Below are 27397 nucleotides of genomic sequence, written 5' to 3' on the forward strand. Positions count from 1 at the left end.
TAACAAACAATAAAAACATCAAATTGTAAACCCTAATTGTTTTATTGCTGAAGACAAATGTGATTTTCATTGTCGTCCCTCCACCTAGCCTTGTGAGTCATTGGCACAGCATGGGAACAATATGTGGAAGTCAGATTGCTGAAGTATTGTAAATGAAGTGCAATGTTATAAAAAAAAAAAACACAAATTGGTGGAATAGAAATTATATATTTTTATCCATGCCAGTGTCTTTTAACCAAAAACCCTCCTTCTTTTCTAGAGCCGGTTGCATTGTGTGAGAGATGGGCAGGCTTTTCCTGTCGACTGCTCAATCCTTCCATCGACGGGCTGCATCAGCTTGTGACAGCGTTACGGAGGAGTGACGTTGCTGAACTGAAAAGCGCCATTAATCAATCAGCCCTCTGGCAGTAATCCAATGTGTCTCTCATTCCTTAAATTTCACTGCTTACAACAAAAAATAAAATAAATAAATACATAAACAACTCAAAATACTTGCCCTGGAATGACCCTGCTTGTGACTTCAGCCCATGAGCACAAGACTGATTTCTGCTCTGCGGTGGCCACTGCTGCTAGCTTTGCTTTTTTTATTTTCTCTCTCAAATGCAATTGCTTACTGCTGCAAAGAAGCCAGCCTGCATTTTCTCTCTCTCTCTCCTCTTTCTGCATGAGTATAAGTGCGTCATGTTTGTTCTTTTCGTGGCTCAGTGCACCCTCGCTGTGTTTCTGATCTGCTGTGCAGTGCAAAGGGGCCGTTTTCTCTTCCCACCTCCCTCCCTCTCTCTCTCTCTCTCTCTCTCTCTCTCTCTCTCTCTCTCTTTCCATTTCAGCTACGTTGCCATTGCTGTCTGCAGGGGAAGACGAGGAAGGTTGGGTATAAGTTAGGAAAGGGGAGGCAGGGTTTAAACCAGACAGCTCAGCTTGGGCTAAGCAAGACACATTGAGGCCTTTGCGTACTTAATTGACATTTGAATATAACCACATGAACGTGCGCACACACTCACACACACATACACACACATACACCTTGTCACTTTGGCTGCAAAAATGCTGACACAATCTTCATCAAGGCCATTCAGAGCACAAGGACAGATTTGGTTGCCTTGGGCTCCGCAAAGCAGTGTTGCCAATGACACCGACCCTCCTGGGGAAGTAATTGAAATGCTAGGAAAGTATTCCTCGTCCCCCAAGGCCTATTACACTTGCATGACCCAGATTCGGTCAAGTTAGGCTTTCGTGCACCTTGTTCATGGTTTAAATCAGCGGAGAGTGTGGCTTTATTTTGAATGTATTGCCAGTCCTCTTCCAGACAAGATAATTGCCCCTTTTAAATGTCCTCACCTCCCTCTATGGTACCCTGCCGAACCATCTACAATATTCACAACCCACCTTAGCTTTCAATAGTTGTGGAAAACCCCCCAAAAAAGATGTAATTTCATGAGTCATACTTGCTATGGGGACAAATAAAATCGACCATTGTAATAGCAAACCTTGTGTATTCATTCAATCGTAGGCTAAGCCTCATTGAGGTTAAAGTGTTGCTTCTCACAAATTACTGCACAACAGAATCGTAATGGGATGAGCCAAACATTTTCAAAATTATATACTTCAAAACAATAGCTTTTTAAATTCTAAAATAGAGCAAATGCCTTTAAGATCTATTTTGTCATTTTCCATGTCCTTAATAACAGTTTTTTGGGGGGTGCGTCCTTATTAAAGTGATTTAGAGTATGTACAACCCCTTCTTATGCAGCAATTACAGTGCACAGTAATATCATATAGCTCCAGAGAATATTCTAGAAAACGACTGATCCTGGTGGTCATGTGACATGGGCTGATTTCCATTGTTTTACATCATGCCGTGCTTTTATCGCCTACAGTTCTTTGTTTGCACTATGGGGAAAAACGAATACATTCAAGGAATTGTCCCAAAATAAGGGCTGATTGAACCAAATTGGATGAAATCTCGTATGTGTTCCATAGTCCAGACATGGCGGTACACTGACTCCCTTCAGCTCAGCTCGCAGTCTGCAAGAGTTAGCATTCAGGTATTAATTGAATTAAGTTAATTAAGTGCTGTGCCGGGCCCTGCAGCTTACTTTGCTCTTCCTTATCGTTCACTTGTGTTTTACAGCTTTCTATTCCCCGTCCTGCATGTTCCCAGAAGGTCTGCAGGGATCTAGCTTACTTCATCACTCTCACAACTGTATTTCACTGACCATTTAAGCAGCAAATTGTGTTTTATATAGTGGTATTTTTTATTTATTTGCTTTGATTTTATTATTATTAAGACAATTTCAAAGGGCAAACAAAAAGAAAACATTACAAAGCATTTTTAAAAATACATTTCCACTTCAGTGCCCTCTTTGAATTTATACTCTCTTGCTTGCTTGCTTGCTTGCTTGCTTGCTTATATTAAAATACAGATTATTTGCCTGTGGCACAGAACCATGCACAAAAAAGGAGCATGCACACACCCTAGTAGTAGCACTGTGCAGACACTGAGGCATACTTATTCAGAAAGGCTGATAGTTGGTGCAGCGGGGTGCTGTTGGGAAACGTTCCTGTGATGACACAGCCATGCACATGTGCTACAAAACAAAAAATATATATCCCTGCTTGATAGGATTAAGGGATTCTGTCTGTGAACGACTTTGGACGGACGGCATTCCAGATAGAAACATCCCCTCCTTTCCAGACGAAGCTCTAAGGCATTTTGTACACGCTACAGTATGCTTTCACTTTCTCCCCTTTTACACAACTTTATCTTAAGCAAACTTTGCCCTGGCTCAACTAAGTGTGGAATCTAGTCAATCACGCCATTTATAAAAAAATTAAAAACAATACAAGGTCCAAGCCAAGACCTATATGCAAATAAGGGTTTGTGGCCCTAGGGTGTGGCCTGTACTGTATAGGCACCTCTGAGGGCTCTTCAGAGGCATATTTTATATTGCAAAGAGAATTACAATGGCTCTGTGCGTGCTTGCTCCCGGGAAGCAATGAAGCATGTCGTGGCAACGTTTTAATGGGTTCAGTCGGTACACAGGACACAGGGAATGACCCCACTTCACGTGTGTTTCCTATAACTCACCTCAGGCAAGGCCACACTTCCCAGCAAAACTGACAGTTAGCTGCTTGAATCACATAGCAGGATTGTAACCCCCCCCACCATAATACTATGTTGGATGAATTGTATAATTGAGAGCATTAAGGTTCTTATCATAGCTTTCCCTTGGGGGGGGTTCCTTAACAAAATGTGTTATTTTTTACTTTCTATGGTTACCAGCTGCATAATTACGGGCTTATTTTTCTGTGATTATATATCTGATATTTTTCCCACCACCATCACAGTCAACTGACTAGTTTTGTTTTCAAGTAAGCATACTTACAAAGTAGGCCTACTTCATGTTTTGAGGATTTTGTGTGTGTGTGTGTGTGTGTGTGTGTGTGTGTGTGTGTGTGTGTGTGTGTGTCATTTCCAGTTGAATGGATGGGTTCCTTACGTCATAACAACATTTTGAACTTGACAACCTGGAGTGTTTGTCTTTCCTAAAACCACCTTCTGTCTCAAACGAACAGTGTTTCTCTGAATTTTACTCCCAAATGGGCCTGACCACACTTTGCAAAGATGTACTTATATTCAGACCAGACATTAGAATCTACCCTGTTCTTGGTAGAGCCTACACAACTCTGCATAATTCACTTCTGAACTGTGAATATGAATTGCGATCATTTTTAACATACTTACTCATACAATAATGAGTCATACCTACCACAGTGTGCCAAATATGTTTGGGTGCTACATTTCCAGGATATAAATCTAGTAAGAATAGACTTCATTTTAGGGAAAGGGTGGTTGATACAATGTCACAATACTACATTTAGCACGCACCTTATAAGAAGTGCATTAAATGTGTTTGGACAAGTAAAACATCAATACCCATAAAATCCGGGCATAGCTGTACTGCCTACAGTTTGGGTCGCAAACACAACTGCAAACATATCACATTCAAACTGCACTCACTGTGACAATACTACACTCTCTCTCACTCCCTCCCTCCCTGGGTCTTTGCCAATCCAATCAGTAGTACTGTCCTTGAGAGCCAAACACCGAGTGAGGGATGCCTCACCGACACATCACAGCCACTTTGGCCTAGCATCATTCAAGTCTCCTTCAACTGCTCCCATCAGCCATTTCCCCTTTAAATCATACACAGACAGCTGCTCTACACTACACACCCCCATGTGCAAACAACACGCTCACAAACGCACTATATCTGCTTTATTTCCCAGCACACTGAAGGCAGTAGATATTGCACCTGATTTTTTTTTTTGGTTTGTTTGCAGTTTTTTCTTAGGAGGGGGTTGTCCATTTCGGTTGTTAATAAATTGCATTGCCTTACTTTGGCTTTTTCACGTGGCTGCCATGTTAATGCTTTAATGTCAGGTGGAGAGCTAGTTTGAGCTTATTTTAAGGGCATCTATGCTTTCCTTAAGTTTCATTTGAACAAAGCCAGGTGGTTGTATAAATGCACAGTATTATGGATAACACACATACCAAGAAATGGAAGCAGAAGTTGTGAAATGACAACTGTACTTCATGATTGACTTCTAAGGGGAAATCTAAGAGTGTGTGCTTTGCCAAGACTGCAAGTAGCTTGTGCTCAGCTGAACAGGGGTCACCAGTGCATGGGGTTATCGCCATCCTCAGGATCGAGAATAAAACCTCAGTCTGGGGTGGGGTCAGGGAGGTATGTGTTTGCAGGTCTCCTATTTCAGAGGCCCATGTGTGGCTGGCACCTGTTCAGCCTATAGGATTCCAGGAATAATTCCCAACTGGTGCCTCATTATACCAAGACACCGGAGTCCGACCGCACAATGTTGGGATTTCCAGAATGCTCCTTTGCCCACCGCCCTATCCGAGCTCCCTATGGGAACTGGGTGAAAGGGCAGGTAGGAGTTATACCAGTGCACACAACACAGAGAGGAAAATACAAGGAAAAACTGCTTTATAAACCCAATCACTATGAATTTGGGGAAACGTTGCTATACAGTAATCATGCTCGTGGCCAACATGTCCCATGTCCCGCAGCTATGGTACAGGCACATTAAGAAGGCTTCAATCATTTACGCAGGCAAACACCCACATCCCCACTCAGAAAGTATCAGAACACTTCAAATATGATAGCCCTGAAACCTCGAATATTGAGGGTGGAATATTCCTCTAGTTTTGTGAATACTAAAAGACAAAAACGCAGGCATTAATTAAAACATGAGGACAACTAAGAGCAGCTCCTTTTGGACAGATGATGAAACTCCAGTTTTGTTAAGGACTGAAAAATGAAAATTGCAAAGCAGTTAGATGGAAAAAAAGGTGCACTGAGTGACAACTAAGGTCTACATCAATGCATCGCACTGAATTGAGACCCACACAACATAAACACAATACGCAACACGATTGTGAAAAATACACCATAGATCAGATCTGGACACTGCCACAAGCTGTGCATTCCTACTATAGCATAGTGCCATGTTTAAGTGGAATATCAATAATTCTGATTAAACAGAACATTCAAAATAAGAAATAAAAAATACTTGACATTCTGAATACTTGTGTCATGTACATGTACGGATTATGTATTCGTGTCTCTCCCTAACCAGTCTAGCTACACCTTATATGTATAGTATTTATTCATCAGCTAAGGTGAACACATTGCATGCAAAATGTAAATGTCCGTAAGGGGTTATATCAGGTCAAAACATTACACATCTCCAAATTGTTCAAAAGCAAATGATGTCAGAACGTGAGGAGGAGAAAAGAAACGATTTTAAAGCTCTGTGAGGAAAGAGGCATCTGAAACTGCACACGGTGCTGATTTGCAGGGAGTGCACTGAAATGGTTAATGCATTTCAGCGCTCAAACTCAAAGACAGCCAATAAAGGGGCCGAATGAAGCTGTGCACTGAATGACAATGCTCTTGAGTGGTGATATCGTGACTGCAAATAAGGGAGCTGTAGTAGGTCAGAACTTGGAGATCTTATAGTAAATATAGAAGCACTATCATGAGGTTCGCTTTTTCCGAGACATCGGAGGAAGGGATTAGAAACGGAGCAGTGAAATGGTAAACTCCAACTGTAGAATCACCAGTATAAAATGGCAATACAGATCAGTGCACCATGGTGTTGAATGATGTTTAATGCAGAGCCATTTAGAAGCCTATGTTTTGGTCATAGGATCTGTTTCAAAGCATCCCACACAGCTGCCTTTTCTTATTTTCTAGATATCACTACCTACCCAACTCTTTAAGGGTACCTATATATGTTTTTTAGGTAGAAAAATGAACTAGTGCAATCTCTGCCCCTAGTTCAAAAATCACAGTAAATCTGTAAAACAGCTTGGAGTACTAACCCTGTCTTCCCTTTGATTTGTATACCACACACTCTAGCGGAGTTCTATGGCGAAGTGTTTAAGAGAATATTGATTTTGTTGTATTCCTCCAGCGGATTACAAACAAACACATATCTCCTGGAAAATGATAAACCTTTTTTGATTAAAAAAAAAAAGTGTTTTGGTCTCTGCAAAAAAGAACACTATCTTTGAGGGAGGAAGGAAAGAGAAAAACAGGATTATAGGAGTGACTGCCAAGCCCTTTCTTGGGAAGTGAAGTGTGTGTGTTAAATATAGATATTGGTGTTTTCATCACAGCAATTCCGTGCCTTTCCAAAAGCTATTCTACTTTTATCTTACCTTGATCAGAAATCTATGTTCTTTACAAGTACTCACACAACCCACGCACACACACACACACTCACTATCGACATCTACACAAAGAGACCTTCATGTATTCCTATGCATGCTCTACCTTTGGCCAAGGCTAACTCTGTCTAAAATATTTGGAGCTAAGAAATTGATTGTGAAAATCAATCCTTGATTAAAAAATGATAAGTTATAGACATTGGGAAGGAATCCCGAGACTGGGCTACACAATCTAATGCTCTTGTTAAGGCAATTGTTAATTAGGTCATTAAATGGGAAGCATGTTCCTCTGTGCTATGAATGCTCAGTATAAAAATGCCATTAACCAGATAGCAATTATACAGCCCTTCAAATCAATTGACCTGCAGAAGAAATTATTTATTTATTTTTCATTTTTTTAAAAGAGCACTTGGCTCAGACTATTGTCCGCCACTCTCCCCAAATCAGGTAAGCATTTCTGACTGTTTTTTCTTTTCTTTTATTTTTACATTTCCAACGCATCAACCAATTTCAATCAAGTCAAAACAGGATCAAGTCCCCTTGAATGAAGTACTGTGCAGTAAAAGCCAGTTAGTTGAGCCGCAGTAAATAAGCCAAAGCAGAGTACAACAGTCTGTACAACTGTGACCCTGTGTGTCCAGTCAGTGGGAGTGACTCAATGTTTTTTGTAATTTTGTGGGCTGGAAAGGCACCACAACATCCCCATTTCCAAAGTCAGACCCGTAATGGTCAATAGAATACTAGCTCTCTCTCCTGCTCTCCCTCTCAGGCTTTTGCACAGACCTGTCAACCCCTGCTGAGCAGCAAAGCACTTATTGTACGAAGTAGCAAAACCATCGGGAGTTTTATGTTCTGTGTTCTTAAAACCAAGGCACGAAAGACTCCCATCACATATGAGTTTAACCCATTTCAAGGTAAACAAGCTCCTGGCTCTTGTACGAATTGCACTTTAGCAGCAGGTGTGTTTCGCACTCTTTAACCGGATACATTTTCAATGCAATGCATTATGCACAAAAAATGAGGCAGCAGGCATGACATATCGAGCACCTGGCATTTGCGTATATGAAAGTCTGTAGCTTGCAAAAGTCGAAATGGATCAAACTGCTGAGAAGTGGGAATTTTACTAGCTCACCCTGTTGCAGTTCGATTTGACCTAAAAGAGGTTGTCTTCCTTTAAATCCCCAATATAGGTTACAAGCCATAGAATTAATTGTGCTTAGACACGCTAAGTACTAGATTTTTATTGTTACATGATAGGATTTAATGAACTTAATGTTTTCTCAAATGCAACAACAGTTTGTACCGGCAGCTACAAACGTAAGACCTAAAGCCATCATCCAGTTATCATATGTTACTGCATTTTACCACAATCTGAAAGTAAAAGAAATTTGTTATGGCTTAAAGATTTAATTTGAATCAAAATCTGTATGAGCATCACCACACCTGGGATGAAAATGCCCACAATAGAAATATCATTGTGAAAACTGTCCCTTCAAGGAAACAGATAGCTGACCTAAAATGGAGGGTATAAAATCTCTGTGAGATACCAGAGACACTTTTATAACCAGGCTAACTGCCAAATACAGAATCACACACAAAAGAGGAGGAGACACTGACAAACACACACACGGCCACACTTCCAGTCAAAACAGCACACAGCGTAACCTTTTCAGTGACACAAAAAGGCCCCTTACATCAGTATAGAAACCTCACATTCTGTGGATGGTAAGAATCTATTAAGAAAAGGACATTACTGTATTGTCTTTCAGTACAATTACTTTCTTCAAACCAATTAGCACACATAACATACATAGATTTTCTCTACTGTGCATACTGCATACTGTACAAGTTAGTTTTGTATTTTATCTTTGAATAAATGATAAGGAGAGGAGGAACATTGTGATGAAGCACTAAAAATGGACCTTGTGCCAAGTTCCCTAGAGCCAAGACAAAGCCCTCTGCAAATCACTGAGGCAATCTGCCTTCTCCAGGGCTCTCTCCCATATTGCAGCAAGAATCCTTGCACAACTACTACAGCCCAAGAGCACGGTTTCACAAATCCCTACAGACGGCAGTCAGAGGCAAATTCACATCTCTCTTCATAAAAAGTCGCACAACGTTAGTGTCCTTCACCATGCTAACTCAACTTGGCTCCTCACTGGAACCAACAGTGCCGTTTGGCTCTCAACAGCTAGGCTCCACACAAGTGTTAAAAGACCCCAGCAATTTTCTGCTTACAACACTTCTTAAAATGTGTGTGTGTGTGTGTGTGTGTGTGTGTGTGTGTGTTTCAGCCTGTACAAGGAAAAGGTTTTGATTGCATAGCGATTCAATCCAATTCAAGGTGTCAAGGTTTCTGTGCACACTATACAGCTGAAGCAGAAAAGCACGGGACTGCACTGAAAAGTATGGACCAGCGGACTAGAGAGATACGAATGATAGCTATTCGGCGGTGTGTTTAATAGGCTGCAGAGGGCAGGAGCAATACTGTTCCATTTTTCCCATACTTCACTTTCAGGTGCAGTGAGAGAAGTTGGGTCTTTGTGGTCCCTTCTAGATTCATCATCCCTGCTCATGCGAGAGGTGTTCTACGAGATTGAGGTCAGGACTCGCAATAGGCCCCCCGAAATGTTTTCAACTCTCTTCTCCTTGAACTGTATTACAATGCCCTGCTTTGTGACATGGAATGTTATTGTGCTGGTAGATGCATGGGTTCTCCTTATAAAATCCCATCAATGCTAGCGGTACACGATTGTGCAGAATATCAAAATACATTCTGGCGCTCGTGTCACTATTCATGAAATATAACCTCTATAAAGCACATGACCGGTTGGGTGCTTATTTTTCCCACCATTTCCTTTGGTAAGTTAGTGCACACATTCATATCAGTTGTTGGGCAAGAACCTAAAATCAAACTTGAAACTGGAGTCTTACTGATGAACTCAGAACCCCAAATTAACACATCCTCCCCCGATTTTGATAAATGCCTGGAATTCGGAATTAAGGAAGATTCTACAGCTGTGACTTCTCTCTTGGGACAGCCAAAAGAAACAGTCAATCACATGTGTGTGCCTTGCCGTACCAGAACGCTCCCTCTTTCGTTTTCCACTTGACATATAATGGCAAAGCCTCTTGAGCCTATTTGTGGACGACCGTGGGTGTCTGCCGATCCTGTGTGTGCCAGGGTTTATGTCTCTCTGTGTGTGTGTGGGAGTCTGTCTGGAGGTGTGTAATGGACTAATGTAACTAGAGAAACAATTGTCAGAAAATGCACTGGCTATCACATTTGGCCATCATTTGCCAGACTGCCTTTTATTAGTATTAGTATTATGTATTTATAGGCAGATGCCCTAATCCAGGTCACAGAAGCAATACAAACGTGTAGCAATACAATTCAATACAACTCAAATTAAGCATTAATATTAAGTACAATTTAGGAATTTCCAAAAGTGCAGAAGTACAGTTAATAAAAAATACAACGTATACATCCTAGTTCAAAGAGGTAAAAGGTGCAGACATGATGCAGTGAAGTCCTAGATAAGAGCTAAAGGAAGAGGGCATCCAACCAAATGCTTCTGGGTTTAGTCAGATGACCTGCAGAGTATTTAAATGTGGATCAAGTGAAAAGGAGGAAGAAAACAATGGCTTTATCCATAATTGGTGGGAAACATTATTCAAAAGAGACTTCGTATAGTAGGAGATTGGTTGAAATGTGCTGAAAGAACATGTTGGGGAGAAAAAACTAAAAACACCCAGGATTTTGATACAGATATTCAATTTCACCTGGATTTAGCTCATGTTTTACAGCAGCCACAGCCATTACATGGTCCATAAATCAATGATTTGTTTATTGTTGTGCATTTACTATCTTAAAGTGAGGTCTGGTGCTCCTCCAAAACTCTGCATTTGTGGCCTTCTGCCATCCTCTCCTTCTGGAGGAGTTTCCTGGAGCTCTTTATCACCACCAACTCTGAACCCTAAGCTACTAGCAGAAAGTAACAGTAGTCAGTGTCTGTCGCAGTCTTAATTACTCCAATGGACACCTCCTACACATCTGGCACATGACCATGGAGGGCTGACAACTCTGTTCTAATGTAACTATATAAAAGTATTCTCTACTCACACAATGTACTCCCAATGTGTTGTCAATGTACAAATATCAAAGAGCTGGACTGAGTCTAAATATAAAAATAAGCTGATCATTGCCAATCTAGTGGCACTTGAAGCTACTGGACTATTGTACAGATGCAGCATTTTAATTGGTGCAAAGGCTCAGTGTCACTGAACAAGAACAGCCTTCAGTTCACCACAAGCCGAGGTAGTTTTTTTTTTTTTAATACTGAACACGCTTCAGCTATGTTGACGTGCTGGTTGTCATGCTCTCAGCTTGCACATGAAACTGGGGGTTTCCTTTTTAAACTCTCAGTCCTCTTCAGCCTCACTGCAAAGATAGCATTTCTCTGTATGCTTTTTTTCCCCTACCACTGAAAGCGCCTTCTCTAGACAAACACCATAGAAATCAATAAGTAATCAGCAGCATAGCTGTGAGCCTTCTTAACTTGCTCCTAATGTTTGTTCTTCATCCCAGTGTTTACCTGACTGTACACACTGACACTTTTATCAGATACCTGACAAATAAACTCTGATAATCTACCCAGAATTTAACTCTAATGAGGGATTTTTGTTTTTTGACATTTTATTTCTTACCCTCGCCACCTTCAATCTTGTGGATTGAAACTTTATGTTTGGTGTGTGTGCTGAAAACGCATTAATTCCACACTGACTTGAGAAAAACTATCTAATTTCTTAGGGTAAATCTTCGCTGGCCTCGATTTCCAATCCAAGCTATCCCCTGCTGTGCTCAAAGATGTACAAGTGTAACTGAAGGCAGATTGGAAATCATATTAATTTTGATGAGAAGGCCGCACGGTGCATGTGAATGAGGGTGACATGAATCAGATCATTTTATTCTAATGGAGGGGACTGCATTACATAGCTGTATAAAAGGAGCATATATAATTGATTTTATCAGAAATCGGGTACATAGAGGTAAGAGATGGTAACTTTTCAACAAAAACAAAAATAACTAAAGCCAAAAATACACCCCTGCTCTTGTGTATTGCTTTGCATCGTCGTTAGTAGTGAGTCAGCTGGAGTGGAGCCACTTAATAGTTCCTTATATTTCCGCTAGCGTGGAACAGACAGAGTAGGGATCTATAATGAAAGGGAAAGCCATTGATGAAACCCTATTTAAGGGTAAGTCATAGGGTTGTCTTCCTGGCCATATAAGCTTGCCTATATAAGGACACAGTCACGCAAGACTTAATTTCCACAATCACAGTACTGTATTTTTAACTAGCACCATTTTGAACACGCCACGGAGGAATTTAACTAAGGAAGGCAAATCAATGAGCAGAAGGGTATCTCGGATTCTTTCATCAACATTTTCTGCAGAGGAGGGAGCTTGGAGTGAGCAGCATCATGGGCGCACAAGCCCTGTACATTCAACTTGAACTAGTGGGTGAAACAGTTCTAGAACACTTGTGATTTTTGTAAAGCACACTTGGTAATTAATTAAAATTATTTTGTTGCTCAGTTACATAAAGGTAACACACAGGCCTGCCTTCGGAACTTAGTCACGTCTCCCTGCACCAAAACTATACAATTTTCTACCTCTCATAATGCTGTAGTGTGAAGGACAACACCTCCTATTCGTTTCTGGGGGTTAGGAGTAAGCAATAGGGCAGACTTAAAAATAAAAAAAGAATTATCCCAACGGCAGGCTGAAAACAAGCAATGATTTCCAAACAGCATTCGGCAAAGGGTGAAGCCGAAGCCCACTGGACCGCTGAGTGGCAGGCAATAAGATGGACTCACTAAACTGTGACCTAAATAGCTGAACTATAGGGAGGGAAGGCAGTGAGTTGTGAATAAAGCCAGTCATTGCTGGGCAGGAGCGTGCAAAGCCATGGAACTGTTGCGTGGATATCAGGGCCCAAGTCTGCAGAGTTTTAATGCTCAAGTAGGTCAATGACTGTAGCTCAGGGCTGCCTCTATCCCAGCACCACAGGCCTGCTCAAGCTTCATACATCTGATACAAGCATCAGCACATCGTCATGTGTCAAAATATTTCAAACACGTTTGCATTGCAGAGACCGGGGGCTGGACTTTGTAGAGACAATCATGGAGTCACCGATCACAGGATCCATCATGAGGAAAAGGACAGGGAACAAAAAGGTGCCATGGTGGCTCAGGGGTACACACAGTGACACTGCATACAGCTGGGTCTTTAGTTAGGAACCTCCTGGTGCAAAGCCCTCTTCCTTAACCACTGGAGTACTGGAGTGAAGGGTCACTGTAATAGACACTGTTTATGTTGCCTAAAGAATACTCAAGTAAATGACGAGGTAGAGTCTGCATCCAAAGCCTGGGGAGGTACAGGGTAGGGTTGAGAAGCCCTGCCTGTGAGGGATGAAACCCACACTTAAGAGGAAGTGAAGCTGCTTACTCGCAGTGGCGGTTTATTGTCAATGCACCTAATTTCCTTGCCACACCATGCTGCTGGTGATAATGGAAATTTACAAGTGTACATGGGCTGGCGGTATGCCAAGAAAGACAGGAGTTAATATGACTAACTTGGAAATAAACAGTCAAGTCACTCCTTCTGGCAAAAGGTAATATGTTGTTTTTGTTTCTCGAGAAGGCGGGGGCTGCATTCCTCCCCCAAATACTTCCAACTGTCTTCCAGTGTCTCCACCCCACGCTGCGAGGGTGCAGACTCGGGAAGAGTGACTGGAAGTTACACAAACACACGGGTAACGACTTGCCTTCATTCTCACAGATGGCTTCCCCAGGCTCTTCTGCCAATGCTTATGAAATCCCTGCATCCCACACCAAGACACTTTGCCACTCCAGGACTTGGGGACTTGCTCATCTTATACATCATATTTATGGATTCATTTGACTTTTGTTACCTTTGTTCTTCTTCTTCATTTAATAATTAGTATTAATAGTAGTAGTAGTAGTCAGTAGTATTCAGGTCTCTTTCTGTATTTCCTCATTTCAACAAACCCTGTTGTCTCTTTTTGGAAGGACAAAAATTATGTTTTCGTTTTCTTGAGGACAGTTGTGACCTTGAGATCTTGTTAGACAGGTTGTCCGGTGAACGCTACTATCAAAAATGGTTCATTTGTTTATGTTTATAATTAAAGTATGGCCGTTTTTTGATACCACACCAGTGGTAATGCATACAAAAAAAACAAGATAAAAAAAGCTGTATTGTATAAACAGATATTAAAAATAAACATTGGGGACAGACTCCAACTGTTTGTCCAGGTTTTGAAATGGAGTATGGCTGCTAAACACATAAGGACCTTACATTGCCTGAGGACCTTAGATTACAGCTTTAAGGAATTGCATTGACATTCACCGATGTCCTTTATGATAGATAATAAACATTTGGAATGCTTTCTTCACCAAACTGTAGAAAAGGTGTTGAAACCAAACCTCACCCAGTCCTAACCGTCTTCCTCTTTTGTCCACAAAAAGCCCTGTAGTTATTCATGTCATGTATTGATCAGTTTCGTGCAATGCTACCTAGAAATAGAGGTGATTTGCATTGTAGTCTACAAAAGAAAACAGATTCCCCCAAAAAAGGAAACTTATAATTAAATAGGACTTCTATAGAATTAGTACCATAGATTAAACTGAGTTCAGATGCACTGTTGATGCACAAATAATGTAGCCAACACATCGAAATGAGGTTGCTCAGCTTTAGGATACTTCAGATTTTAAAAGAGGACTTCCCACATGGTTGGCCTGGTCACAATGCCCACATACACTGAAAAGGACCTCACCACCCCCACTGGTCGTTTAGACTGACTCTCAGAAGGGTGAGCACCTACAGGTCTCAGGCGAGTCTCTGAAGCTTGGGGATTTGTCTGAAAAGCATTACTGAACACAACACAACTCATGAATACACTGTTAACAAACAAGACTATAGGGTGCACAAAGAAACCAATCTATACTCACAATAAATGACTACTTGCAACATAGAATACAAAAACAGTACAAAATTGGCAAACAAAGTATAACGGGATGTTGTAATTGTTAGCTTCCATACTATTATATTGCACAGAAGTGGAATATTTTTGTGTTGGGCAGGTATGGAAAATGTTGTGAGGAATCCAGATTTTTCTTGTATTCTCCTTTATTAATTTCTTCCGATCTTCTGCAGTCCTATGCAGAGGACTTTGCTTACTGATGGTTGCAAGCGGGGCTGTGGACGTGACGTAATGAAAACAGCAGGTGGACTCCAGACACATCCGGCTGTGGGAAGCAAGCTTCCTATCACACCAGACAGAAATCGAAAGAGTGGGGAAAAGGCTTCACACTTTCTACAGAAGTGTGAAGTCCTCCCCCCCTCCTGAGCATAGTATTCCTTGTGGCTTGCTGTGTGCCAGGATTAAAACATCATATTGAAAAGAGCGTCCTCCCCCAAAGAGACTTTATCCAACTACTACTGGTTGTACCAAAATGTACCATTATTTCTCCTGCTACGAGCACTTAATAAATAATTCAAATCCCAAAATCAAACCACGATGATAACACCAGTAAACTCTTGTCATGAATGGACAGGAGAATCCATTTAGCAGTATTATGACTCGGTTAGCTCATGTTTTGGTTCCTAACTCAAAAAGCAGAGATGAAGCAGATGCAGGCCTACATAATTCTGTAAAGTCTGTATTATCATAAATTCCATAGGATTTAATGCTGACATATAGATGGATGGCTACAGTTATTACAAAATGGGACTAACTTTGCTAATCAAAAAACCTGCTTTGTTGCACATGACTAGGCCATGGTCTCACCCTATTTCCCTTCACATTAATAATTCTGAAGACTTCTCAGGTGTTGGTAGTCTTTGAAGTTGACAAAATACAAGCCGCTGAATGCCCAACACACCTGTGCTTCCATGAAAACCCACTAGGTCATACAAATGCAGGTGAAAAAAAAAATGGCTATGCAAAACGAATAGCTTTCAAGTGTAAAAGCTTTACAACTGCGTTCTAATGGTAATGGAGAGTGTCAAGGACAGGAGACATCAAACTGTTTCTGCTGAGCAGAGGCAGAGCTCAAAGCAGGGAGGCAGAGAAACACGACCAATGGACAATACAGGTCATCTACTTGACCTTGCGTGTTAAGCTGTGTTATCTGGCTTTGGAAATCATGAGCTTCCAGTTACGTCTTGGGGACCAGGGGGGAGAAGAAGAAGAAGAAAAAAAATCCTGCTTATGTGTGCATTTCACATTGAATTGTGACGAAACCAAACAAACAAAAACATAAAAGTGTGCCATCTGAATGTTTACGAGTTCTTTTTGCAAATTGTTCTGTATGTTATTCACTCCTGTCAGATAGCAATCCAGTTAATCTTCCTGGTTGCTATTACAGCCACCAGAGATTCTAACCAAACCATTTGTATAATGAATGGAGATTTGAATCAACGCAAATAGGTGACTGGCCAAAAAAAGTGCTGTTTGGAACATGTGTGTGTGACACCTGGGAGATGGCAGTGAGAAGGCCACTATCTACAGCACATGGTTAGTCTTCAGGAATTTTGAGGACCAATGTCTATCTGAGCTTGTGAAGGAGGCTGTTCCTGGAAATTGATTAGGACTACAATTACCTTGATGTTATAGCCAAATACCTATTAACAACAGCACTTAAAAGAAGAAGAAAAAAATTCACTACCTTTTCCATGAAAGAAAACAAAGATAGCAACCAGGTTTCATGATGCTACTTAAGAGTAAAGCTGAAGAGAATTTCACTTAGCTTCGTTTATTTCCAAAGACCCCTGGAGCGATATCAAAAGAGATTGGTATTGTAGCTTTGACAGGACAAGTTCAGAAAGTGGGCAGAAAATAACAACTACGATCGTACAAGACTGATGACAAAGTGCTAGGCCTGCTTGTCTATTGATTTCATGCTTTTGTTTTGCTTTGTTTGGGTCCCGTCAACTTGAATGTTGCTGAAAAGGCATCAGGCACCATCTAGCCACTTAAACTTGATTTACTAGATTTGATTAGATTTTTTTTATAGCAAACATCTGGAAAGAGATTGCTGTCAATAGACTCAGTGGCAGAACCAGTGCAGCTACAACTGATTTAATGCTTCAGCTCAAAACTCAGAACAAGAAAGCATGAACCCATTAAAGAAAGGGGACTCACAAATACAGATCTTCAGGGCTAAATTGCCTGAAGATAAACAGCAGTTTAATTAAATACTGCAGAAAATCCAGCTGTGGGCTAATCCTTTGGTTCAATCCTTTCTAGAACATGCAATGGATTATTTCCCTTCAATTATTGATATCCAGTTCCTAGGTAACAATTTTTTTCCCCCATACAGTTTAGTTGGAAACTAAAGCTGAGGATCCTGTAAGTAATATTTTTTTTCACATGCTAGCTTTTCCCCATGAGATCAGCCTGTTAGCTAGATCTCCAGAGGTTTGTTCAAGGAAGAACGCATTTTCATAATCACAACCTCTCCCTAATTAAGTAACCACAGATCTACAAAATTGTGTATCTCATGTCAATGTGACTGGGAAACAAACAGAATGGCATCAAGCCTCTGGAGTTTGACGGGAATAAAAAAAAATCTACAAACAATACACTCTGATGATTAATGTTAAAAATAACTTTATACCCATGCTTTTGACAACTTACTTCTGCCTGATTTTAAAAATGTCAAATCTCACAGCCAGTCTCAGTGTAAATCTTTTATATTGGAAGAGCTACAGCTTTTTCAGTTTGAACACTGCGCTAACACAAGTACAGACAAATTCAAAACAAGGGGCAGATACTGCTATTGAAACACACACCAACTGCCAGCTGAATGCGCAGATAGATCTATTTATAAGCTGAAACAAATTAAAACTCCCATAAATGCACTGCAGTCGTTTTCCTGTTCACCTCTGCAATTAACTGTTGTTTCAATATGAAAGGTGGGACAATCTGGTTATTTTTCTTTTCTAAAATTACCTTAATTGTCATGATCCAACACACACACACAAACACATATATAGACAGACAGGCAGGCAGATCAATCCAGAAGAAGAGTTGATACAAAAATGTTATTTATAATCAAAGTCAGAAAAAGCATCCATCAAAAGCTGCCAAGCAAACCGTTCACATTGTTTTAGTACCACAAGGCCAGCACGTGACCCACTAATACCACGAAGATGCCTGGATAGCACATTTGGCAGCCAGGTGACTCAGACCATATCATGGAAACGAAACACATAGCACTGCAGCAGACAGCGCTTACTCTCTCTCTCACCGGAGAAGCACACTTATAGAAGGGCTACTACACTCAAATCTACCACATTGTTTCCATGTCCACCACTGGACTTGGAAAACTGAAATCCAAATGCAAAGCAACAGGATCTGCTCTACCCATGCGCTGGCAAATGAACAGCTGCCTTTTCCAGCACAGATGTCAGCTCCCAAGTGTGTTGTTTCTTTTCTTTTTTTTTTTCTTTTTTTTTTTGCACTTCGTCATTAACAGTACAGCTCAGAAGTCATCCACACAGACCTTGGCTGGCAGGGATAGATCAAGAGCATAGAAAATATGCAAACTAGACATATCCACCATCAAATCCATGTGCATGAATTAAACAAAGGCAACTGTGTAATGCAGGTAAATATAAGGCACAACTTCAGTGGACAAAGTGGTGAGGGTAGTGTTTTTTTTTTTTGTTTTTTTTTAATGCAATGCAAAATTGTACATCTGCTAAGCTCCAGCTAGCATCTTATGACAGCTTAGACTGCTGAGCGTCCGAGGTCAGCAAATCTCTCGTTGGCAGAGCGTCAGTGCAGGAAGGATTGATTCCTGGATCTCTCTGGCCGAGCTAGACTGGAGCACATAGTGTATTAGTAGTAATTAGAGCAAAAGCGCAAGAGCAGCAGCAACATGCAGTCCAAGAAGGGGAGTGCGGCTGACGTCACGCCCGCGTCACAGGAGCCGCCCCCTTCCGTACTCCAGAGCACATGACTGCAGCAGCGCCCGAGTCACGGGTGTGTGTGGCAGTGCGTGGAAAGAGCAGCCAGCAGCCCGGCAACTGCACTCAAGACAACACACTGCAACTTCCTCCGTGTGCACTGACTTGCCCGGTCCCACCCCAGCGTTATTACACATGCAAAAGCGTGTATATATCCGTTTCAATCAGCAGCATGATTCCCGAGCACAATCGCAGTATCGGTTATTAGACTGTGTGTGTGCGCTTGAAGTACAAATCGGAAGCACATTATAAGCTCACCATGCCAACTTCGATCATGCCAGCATGTGACTTGAATCGGGAAGCGCTTAATGATGGGCTGGCAAATCTATGCACATTTGAACTCTACTGCACAGAGGAAGTGTGCTCACGAACGTAAAGCCTTTTCAAATGAATGCACCCACAACGGTCTGTGAAGGGGGAGAAAAGACAGGGGCTTCTGAACATTGAAATATCAGAAAACGAATTCTGCAACCAGCTCAATCAAATACACCCCCCACACTGCAAATTAAACCGTGCACAAACCTACTTCTGATAAAAGCGTGTCTGTAAATAACTGCCAACACCTCCCATAACGAATATGTGTGCCATTGTTCACATGACAAAGTAAAAGTCAGCTCTCCCATTCATACGCTTATACAAACGTTACGAAATCCAATCCGTGGAAATAAGTGTGTTACATACATGACCGTGCGCCAGGTTCTGTAACACCATGCCGTGCTTACGCAGACGTTATTATAAAAGCAGTTGTAAAACACACACACACATCATGTAATAACACAATGAATCATGTCATCATCCCCCGAACACGTTTGTGTAACACATTGCCGGAGTACCGTGTGCGCAATTGCACCACAGCGAAACCACAACTCAGTCCGGGGCGTCTGTGAAGCAAAGACACCCGCACAGACCTCAGGTGTACCTGGACAGCACGGCATTAGCCCCGGCTCCGGCTAGCGTGGCACAGGGGACACTTTAGGGAGCAGCAGAAACACAAATGCACACAACTTCCCCCTGCTCCAGCACCCTACACAACCCGGAATACGACCGCATGCACACAAGCTAAATACCCAGATTCTGCCTTCAACGTATTCTGCATAATCATTTACCATAGCCCGGCGTGTGCACAGCACTATTATAAGGCGCACAATGAAGTATATCATCCGCAAGTTCTTACTCAAATCTACCCACGTGTCTACAGTCCCCAGCAGTACGAGTAGTAACTGCACATTGCACCGATCACGCCGCTGCACAGGGTTGTTTCCCGTTATTAATATTTGCCACCTTCACATTCGCCCGGGTAATCGATCGCACACGGCCGCATCAATTGGGAAGCCGACAGGGGGGAGAAAACAACTGTAAATCGGTGCAAAAAAGCACAGATCACACGTCTTGGTCTCCACGTGAAGAGCGACGTCAAGGAGCCCGTAAGGAAGCCGGCTGGCTGCGCGGCGCTCAGCGGGACACACCGGCTGTCACCTGCATTGTACAGCTCACGTCCCGGCTTTGCACCGGCTCTAAAGCGGGAGAGCACCGGCCACCTCCTGCAAGGCTGGGCGACGCACGGGCCAGATCCGGGGCTCATCTTACCTGGCTCCCGGTGTTTTCTGTCAGGTAATTGAAGACGAAGGAAGAGAGCTCCTCATCCAACAGCGATGTGCAGTCCGCCATCTTCTAGCGAATGAGCGCCGAGCAGCCAGAGAGCGGACTATACAGAGAGTACAGTTGGCAAATGGGCAGGTCTGACCGGCAGAGGGCGCAGCCACGTCTAACCGGCTGGAAAGCAAGAGACGGTTCACTGGTGTGATAATGGCTCGTACACTTGGACGTGCGGCGCAGGTGAAAGTCTTGCATTAAGGGAATGGTAAAGGACGCTTTCTGCCTCACACTACTGTCTTCTGCTGCTGTATGTCTGTAGCATCACAGACCCAAGAGGAGAAGCGATGGTGTCTGCTGCAGAGTGCTGCCTGTGCTGATGACTCATTTATACAGCAAGCAATGCACAGAGCACCACTACCATGTCATATATCCATTACTCCACATGGATTCAGGGGAGCTAATAACACAGGAATAATGAGAAGATCGTGTTTCATCAAATGGGACATAGAAAAGCTATATTTATTTTCGGTCTTTTTGTTGACTGGTGTGTTCCTTTTTGTATTTTAGAGGGGTTATTATAATTATAATAATGATTATAATTTCCTATGGCATTCAGGCTTTCTGGGTTAATGACTTTGCACACTTTGCACTTTCCCAGTAGGTCCTCTGCCATCGTGGGGCAGTGAGAGATGGATGAGGGTATCATTTCATTCAGACTCAATTCCAATATAAAGGCAAACCCACTGTGGCCCCTCTCAAGAGCCGAAGCCTTGATACTCACTCTCCGTATGATTTCAGTCCCGCTTCAAGCAGGTGACCCTAAATATGACAGGTGATATGCAAACCACGAGTGTGTTTATTGCATGCTGTTAAAAGTAAGGCAGCAGACAGCCTGGAACCGGTCACAACACAGTGTCAAAGTAATCAACCGCCTACAACTGTTGGCCCTCTGCCTTACTTTTATTACACTTCTCCACAGAGGCTGTAGTTCTTGTAGGTGATGCAACTTGATTTGAGTTGGTGTTTAAATTGGAGGTCAAAGGTAAAGCAAGCCACAGACTCCACCCAAATTGACTAAAAAACAACTCTGCTTGGTAATCAGCTTTCAACTGCTGCTTTCAAATTCTCCGGCTTAATTGCATCACCCAGCTGTAACCCACACCTGAGGGCAGGCACAAGAGCGATCACAATCATCTCTCTTCTCGTTTCCTGTTGATGGATGCAGTCTGAGTGAGGAGACTGACCTCACGTGCCAAGAGCTCACCTATGCCCTGAGTCACATCTCAATCTATTGTTCGCTGATCACATGTCAAGCGTTTTCTCTAAAGCCACAATAGGAAATGCCCACAGCTGGGATCTGAATTATAGGATTTGTCAGGAAGAGCAGCGCACTTGGGACTTATTCTTTACCCAGAAGCCCTACTCTTGCCAAAGCTAGAATGGCCACTGCTTCTTGAGCATTGTAGGATCTTCCAAACATGACCCACTTAGACGGGAACTGGTGTACGGTTCTGTCTGGGAGCCTAGACATGGAAGAGGAGCCTGAAACACAGAGATCATATTTCTGCCGACAGGTCTGTTGAGTGCTCAGCTGGAATTAAGGCTGTAGTAGATCCCTTTCAAACTGTCCCTATGAAGCAGGGGGAAGAAAGCCAATAATAATGACAATCAATAATTTAGCAGATGCTTTTATCCAAAGAGACTTACAGAGGAAAGGTGGGTGAGTTATGCATGAACAGCAGCTGATGTCTCAGGCAAAGGACAACTTTCTCAGAGTCAGTGGCAGAACTGTATAACAAAAAGGGAATGTCCTGGCAAGGCTTTTTCCTTACTCACTGGATCACCTTGCCACATATGTGTATATAGGTATAGATTTAAATTGTTACTCAATATAAGGTGACAAACAAGGCAAGAATATCCAACCCCTGCTGCTGGCTTGTATACATGCGGGTTGTAGAAAGAAGAAATGTACTGTGAGATCGAAGTCCTATTTGTCAAACCTAAAAGCCTTTCTCCCGGGCTTGTATATTGCTTTGTTAATTAGGATACATATTAGATTAAGATCTAAAGGGTGCCAAGGTAGAGGTTCATTCTTTTAATATGGAGAATAACATCACAAACCTCTTTTACAGGTTACAGGGGATGGCAGTGTTCGACAATGTGCATGCTGTTCCTTTTCCCAGACTCAGACTGGAACTGAGAAGTGGGTTTGAAGATGTCAATTCAAATCTTGTGGGCTTAGTTTCATTTTTGGTTGGCAGCAATCTAAAAAACATAAATGACAATTAAAAAGTCAGACATTCTAAGGTCAATGTCTTCAAGCTGTCCAAGTCTTTTTTATTTGTATTTTCTTTGCGTGTGAAGCAGTATGACAGAATTCAAACGCCACTCTCTGATTGAATTCACTGCTATCAATGTGCAATAGCCCTTTGGGGAATATAACAGTCAAGCATTTCATTGAGATATCTATAAATCAGGCACACCATAATTAGAAACGGACCTGTCCTTAGGAAAAAGTAATAAACACAGCTGTACAATGAAAAGATGTAGTGTGATATTCATTAGTCTATTCAGTTTGATGTTCTCCCCAAACTTACCTATCTTAACAGACAAGGAGGAGCCAACCATGCTATTTAAGTTTAAGGGCTGGTTAGTGCTCCCAGAAAATCATCTGAGATTTAAAGATTTCAAGAATTATGATATAGCATTTGTTTCATTCATCAATAATGACTTGACTTTATGCACATGCTGAAACATAGTTGAAATAATAGTGACGTTGAAAACAACTTCTCAAAAGCAGTGTGGCACTATATAAAATACCGATTTTCAAGTGTTCATTTCATTTGCCTACCCTGGGATCGCCAAGGGTCTTCTGATGTCAAACACTGACTGGTTGGACTGGATTAGATCAGACACACCCAATCCCACCTACAGGAGCACACCTACCGGAGTGACCGAGATCCATTAATGTCACGGAGAGGAACGTTTCCTTAGGCCGGCCGTGGAAAGTGCTTTGGCGCAGCCATTGATTGCCCAGCAGTGGGACATCTTTTGACATCAGTCATGTGTCAACATTGATCCGACTGGAAGGGGTTCAATTTTGCTGCCACACACAGCCCCAGTCATAACGGGACAGCGATCGATGTGATTCACACTTTTCAAAGGATCACGCACAGTTTTTGGCAGGGGGACGGGAGGCATTTTTCTGGGAATGATCAATGCTGTGATAATGAATCCAATGTGTTTCCTGTCTGCGGTCCCATCCCTTTCAATTAGACCCTGTGTGCACATTCGCACAGCCACACCCCCTTTCATTCAAAGTCCCACTTGGTTCCCTGAGCCGTAGGCCTCTAAATTAGAGCAATGTACTGAACATTTGCTTTTCAATAATTTTTCCCTCGCGGGGCACAAATGTCAAGTTTTGGGCCCCCACAACCACCACCTCCCTCCCCTTCCACCTAAGGAAAAAATACACAGCAATCCCAAAGTCTCCCCTTAAGTAATGCTAATAGTATTGAAGTCTGCTGTCAAATATTTCGCCATCTGTCTTCTGAAGCTGTTAAGTCAGACCTCAGGCTCTGTTTCTTTAAATGTATCTTTCTCAATGAACCGCGGGAATATTAACAACAGAGTACAGGAAGCATTGATGGAAACTGGGTCAATGGTATGGGGCTAGAAGCAGTTTTACTTCCCTGTTCTGCTTTCCACCAGTATCAGTTGTGTAGTATTGTGTGGAGGGGCATCGTTTTCCAGTTCAGGTGTTGGCTATAGCGAGTAGTTGGCCATGTGAGAGATGAAGTCATTGAGTCATGCCAAAACAAGAGTGAATTGTGTTTTCCTCTTCTGAAGGATATGTCTGAATTAGTTACTACACAACTTGGAAAGAGGAAGAAGAAAAGCAGTCTGGGCTTCTGATTCATAAACCTCAAAACTAGTTGAGTAAGGAAGGAAAATCAGAGCTAGAAATTCCCCCAAATCCTGCTGCAAGGCTTCGCTCCAGTTTCGTTGTCGATTGGTAATCTTCAACTTGGTTGTTGTGTGAATAATCTTGTTCTCTTTGCTTAAAAAACAGCTCAGTGTTCATGAGGATGGACTCTAGACTTCTCCCTCTTTTGGCATGTGAGAATTAAAAAAACACATTTTAAGAGGCAACATGTGTACATGCATACCGCAGGGGTATCCTAAATGTCACCAATCGACTATCAACAGTAGACATTAAAAATAAAATAACAATTGCTTTTTTTCTCCGCTACATTGATCGCTGAAACGTGAGTCTGCTCTCTGTGATCACAGTTCAAACTCAGAATTAATCTGCACGTTTTCCTTTGAGGATTATGCTTGTCAAGGCTTTATTATTGGGGTATCTTCTGGCTCACACAGATGCATTCCTGCTTCCTGTAGATCATTTTGCTTTTCTTTATTATTTTACTTTTATAGTAATGGAGATGGTTGGTTTCTTCCCCAACACCTACCTCCACAAAGACGTAAAATAATTTAACCCTTTTTGGTCTTGGAAGTGGTTGCATCCCAGCGGATGATAACAATTTGAGATAACAGTAGCGTTAGAGTACACGTGCATTCAAACATCAATTGCTGTGTGCAGATCATGAAAGGGCTAGTTTGAAGTCATTAGGAAGTGTGTAAATCGCAGGTTTAGGGATTTCATCACAGCCACCAGCATGTAAATTGCGGATACTACCATTTTCTTCCACTTCCACTTTCACAGCAGTGATCTCCTGTGAACCCTATTACAGACACACAGCAGCATGATATAAACTCCCCAAACAATGTGCTTCAGTTTTAACGAAAGAAAAGAGACTTTGCTTATATCTAATCCAAAACCAACTTGCTCCTGTGCTCTATGAGTCCAGAAAAGAGTAGGCCTTCTCTCACCGCAAGACCCAAACCCTTAATGGACACGTGCCTTTCGGTCACATGACCTAGGCTCTGTGTACAGGCTGCTCAATTATGCAGAACTAATTTGATTGTTGTGCTAGCTAAACAAACTAGTGCACTGAATCGTTCAGGTACTAAAGGGTTTAAAGTCATCAGATCTTACACAAACACTCCGGGCATGGAGCAAAGTTTACTCTTGCTGCATGCCGGACATTTTTTTGCACAATCCCCTGTAAGTCTGCGCTGTCTGTCTGGGGTGTTTACCATCACACCGGGTCTCAGCGTCTCGGTATTATCGACACAGAACACATGATTTTTATAATACTGTTCAACATTATTTGAGCATGTTTACTTAAACCTTCTATAAAAAAACTAAAACATTGCTGTATAACCCCCTTCGGTCACTGTGGATACAATTGTGTACACCAACCTCTATCAGGCATAAATGTTAACTATGTGTCGGAAGAGGGTACAAGTTCGAAAGTCCCTCATCGAGAGTCTGGATGTCTTGGGCAGACGTTCAAAGCTCTTTCGATGACTGAGGCCCCAGTTAGCAAATTTTTAACATGACACCACCTTACAGTCAGGGATCAACATCACAGAACGACCACATCCTGGCCAATCTGCAGGAACCTGCTGAGCTTGTGGGGTCATCCCTCAGTAAACTACCAACCTCCTGTTTCTGCCAAAGCTGGGTATGGTTCCAAAAAAACAGGTATTATCATAAACTGTGCACATATTTACTTATGTCTAGTCTCTGTATGTTGCAAAATAAAAGGCAAGAATTTCCTAAAAAAACAAAAAGAAAAAACCTATATTGATCTGAGATAATTGCTGCAAAACAAGATCCCGTTGTTACTTTAACAAATCCCCCTCCTGGAAAATACTGAGTTCAGCCTTTCTTAGTCCATATCATCAGTCATAAGCCTTTCCCTGCTAAAATGTATCCTAGTTATGCCTACCATAATCTACTTTTCATTTTATTAAGCAACTGGTAATTTGTGTGTATTTACATGTTTGCTTTCTCTATCAGTGTTCGTCTTCACTGCACTCTTAGAGATATATCCACTGCTTCACAGATAGATAGGTACTAGTTCATTGGTATCTTGCAAAGCACCCCCGGAACAATGTTAACACGGACTAGTTAATTGCTTTAAGAAGAACCAAAGCATGTTCCCAAGAGTTCTTGCAGTGGTCTAAGGCAGTGGTTCTTTCAATTCAGACCTTGAGCAGCACAATCCATCATGCTCCTTGTAATTATCATCTGCAATAGACCTAGGAAAGAAGATAAGGTGGTTCTGATAGGTGAATGATGAGTTCAAAACAGCCACACACAATGCTGCTGCCCCAGCGGATACCACAATGTGCAAATGAGCCTTCCCACGCCATCCTGGAAGCTCGGTACTCTGGGCTTAGATTTGCATTCCAGGTGCAGGTAAACCTTTGAAAAGTGTGCTGGGAAAATGAATGTGTTCTGATGTTGTATGCTGTTGTGCTTCAGTACACAAAACATCCTATCTGTTTTTTAAGAAGACAAATGAACCCATCCATGAATTCAAATACATCATCAACCAAAAGCCCCAGAACAAAATTAAAGTAACACTTATGATTCAGTGCTAACTCCTTATAGCATAAACGATTGAAAGACATGTGAGAATGCAATGCATCATGTAGAATATTACCATACACCTTATTACCATACACCATAATATTCTGCTATTCATATATCATGATGCCTTGAACAAGACAAAAACAGGAGAGCAAATGGGAGTACATTTGAGCACATTAACCCTAGTACATGAGTACATTTGGAAGAAACTTAATGCTAATTAAAATAAATCTACCCATTTGCTTGATGAGAAATTTGATCTATATATATGACCAGTGCTCACTCTGAAACCTCACCCCTATAAACCAAAATATTACAGAAACTATGGACAATGCAGAGAAGCATGGAAAGATGTTTGCTTTGAGTAACAAGAAGAGATATAAAAATAAATAAATGGATCCAAGAATAAACCAAAATATGTGACATAATTTATAGAACATACTGTAGTTTAGATTTTTCTTAAACAATGTTTGATAATAAATATATA

General features: G+C 41.8%; 1 protein-coding gene across 4 annotated transcripts in view; it reads right to left on the bottom strand.

The window, feature by feature from the left end:
- The window catches only part of ppargc1b (peroxisome proliferator-activated receptor gamma, coactivator 1 beta), a 57464-nt gene extending 36918 nt beyond the window's left edge, over positions 1–20546 (bottom strand). For 2 of the 4 annotated variants that reach the window (XM_066716495.1, XM_066716497.1), the window contains exon 1: positions 20397–20545. In XM_066716495.1, the coding sequence (XP_066572592.1) occupies positions 20397–20477 (81 nt within the window). In that variant the 5' untranslated portion in view covers positions 20478–20545. Of the gene's footprint in view, positions 1–20396 lie in introns of all 4 variants that reach the window. The other 2 variants (XM_066716494.1, XM_066716496.1) reach the window with 2 other exon arrangements.
- Positions 20547–27397: the final 6851 nt, after the last annotated feature.

The sequence above is a fragment of the Amia ocellicauda genome, chromosome 11 (genome assembly GCF_036373705.1).
Source record: "Amia ocellicauda isolate fAmiCal2 chromosome 11, fAmiCal2.hap1, whole genome shotgun sequence".
Taxonomy (NCBI): Eukaryota; Metazoa; Chordata; class Actinopteri; order Amiiformes; family Amiidae; genus Amia; species Amia ocellicauda.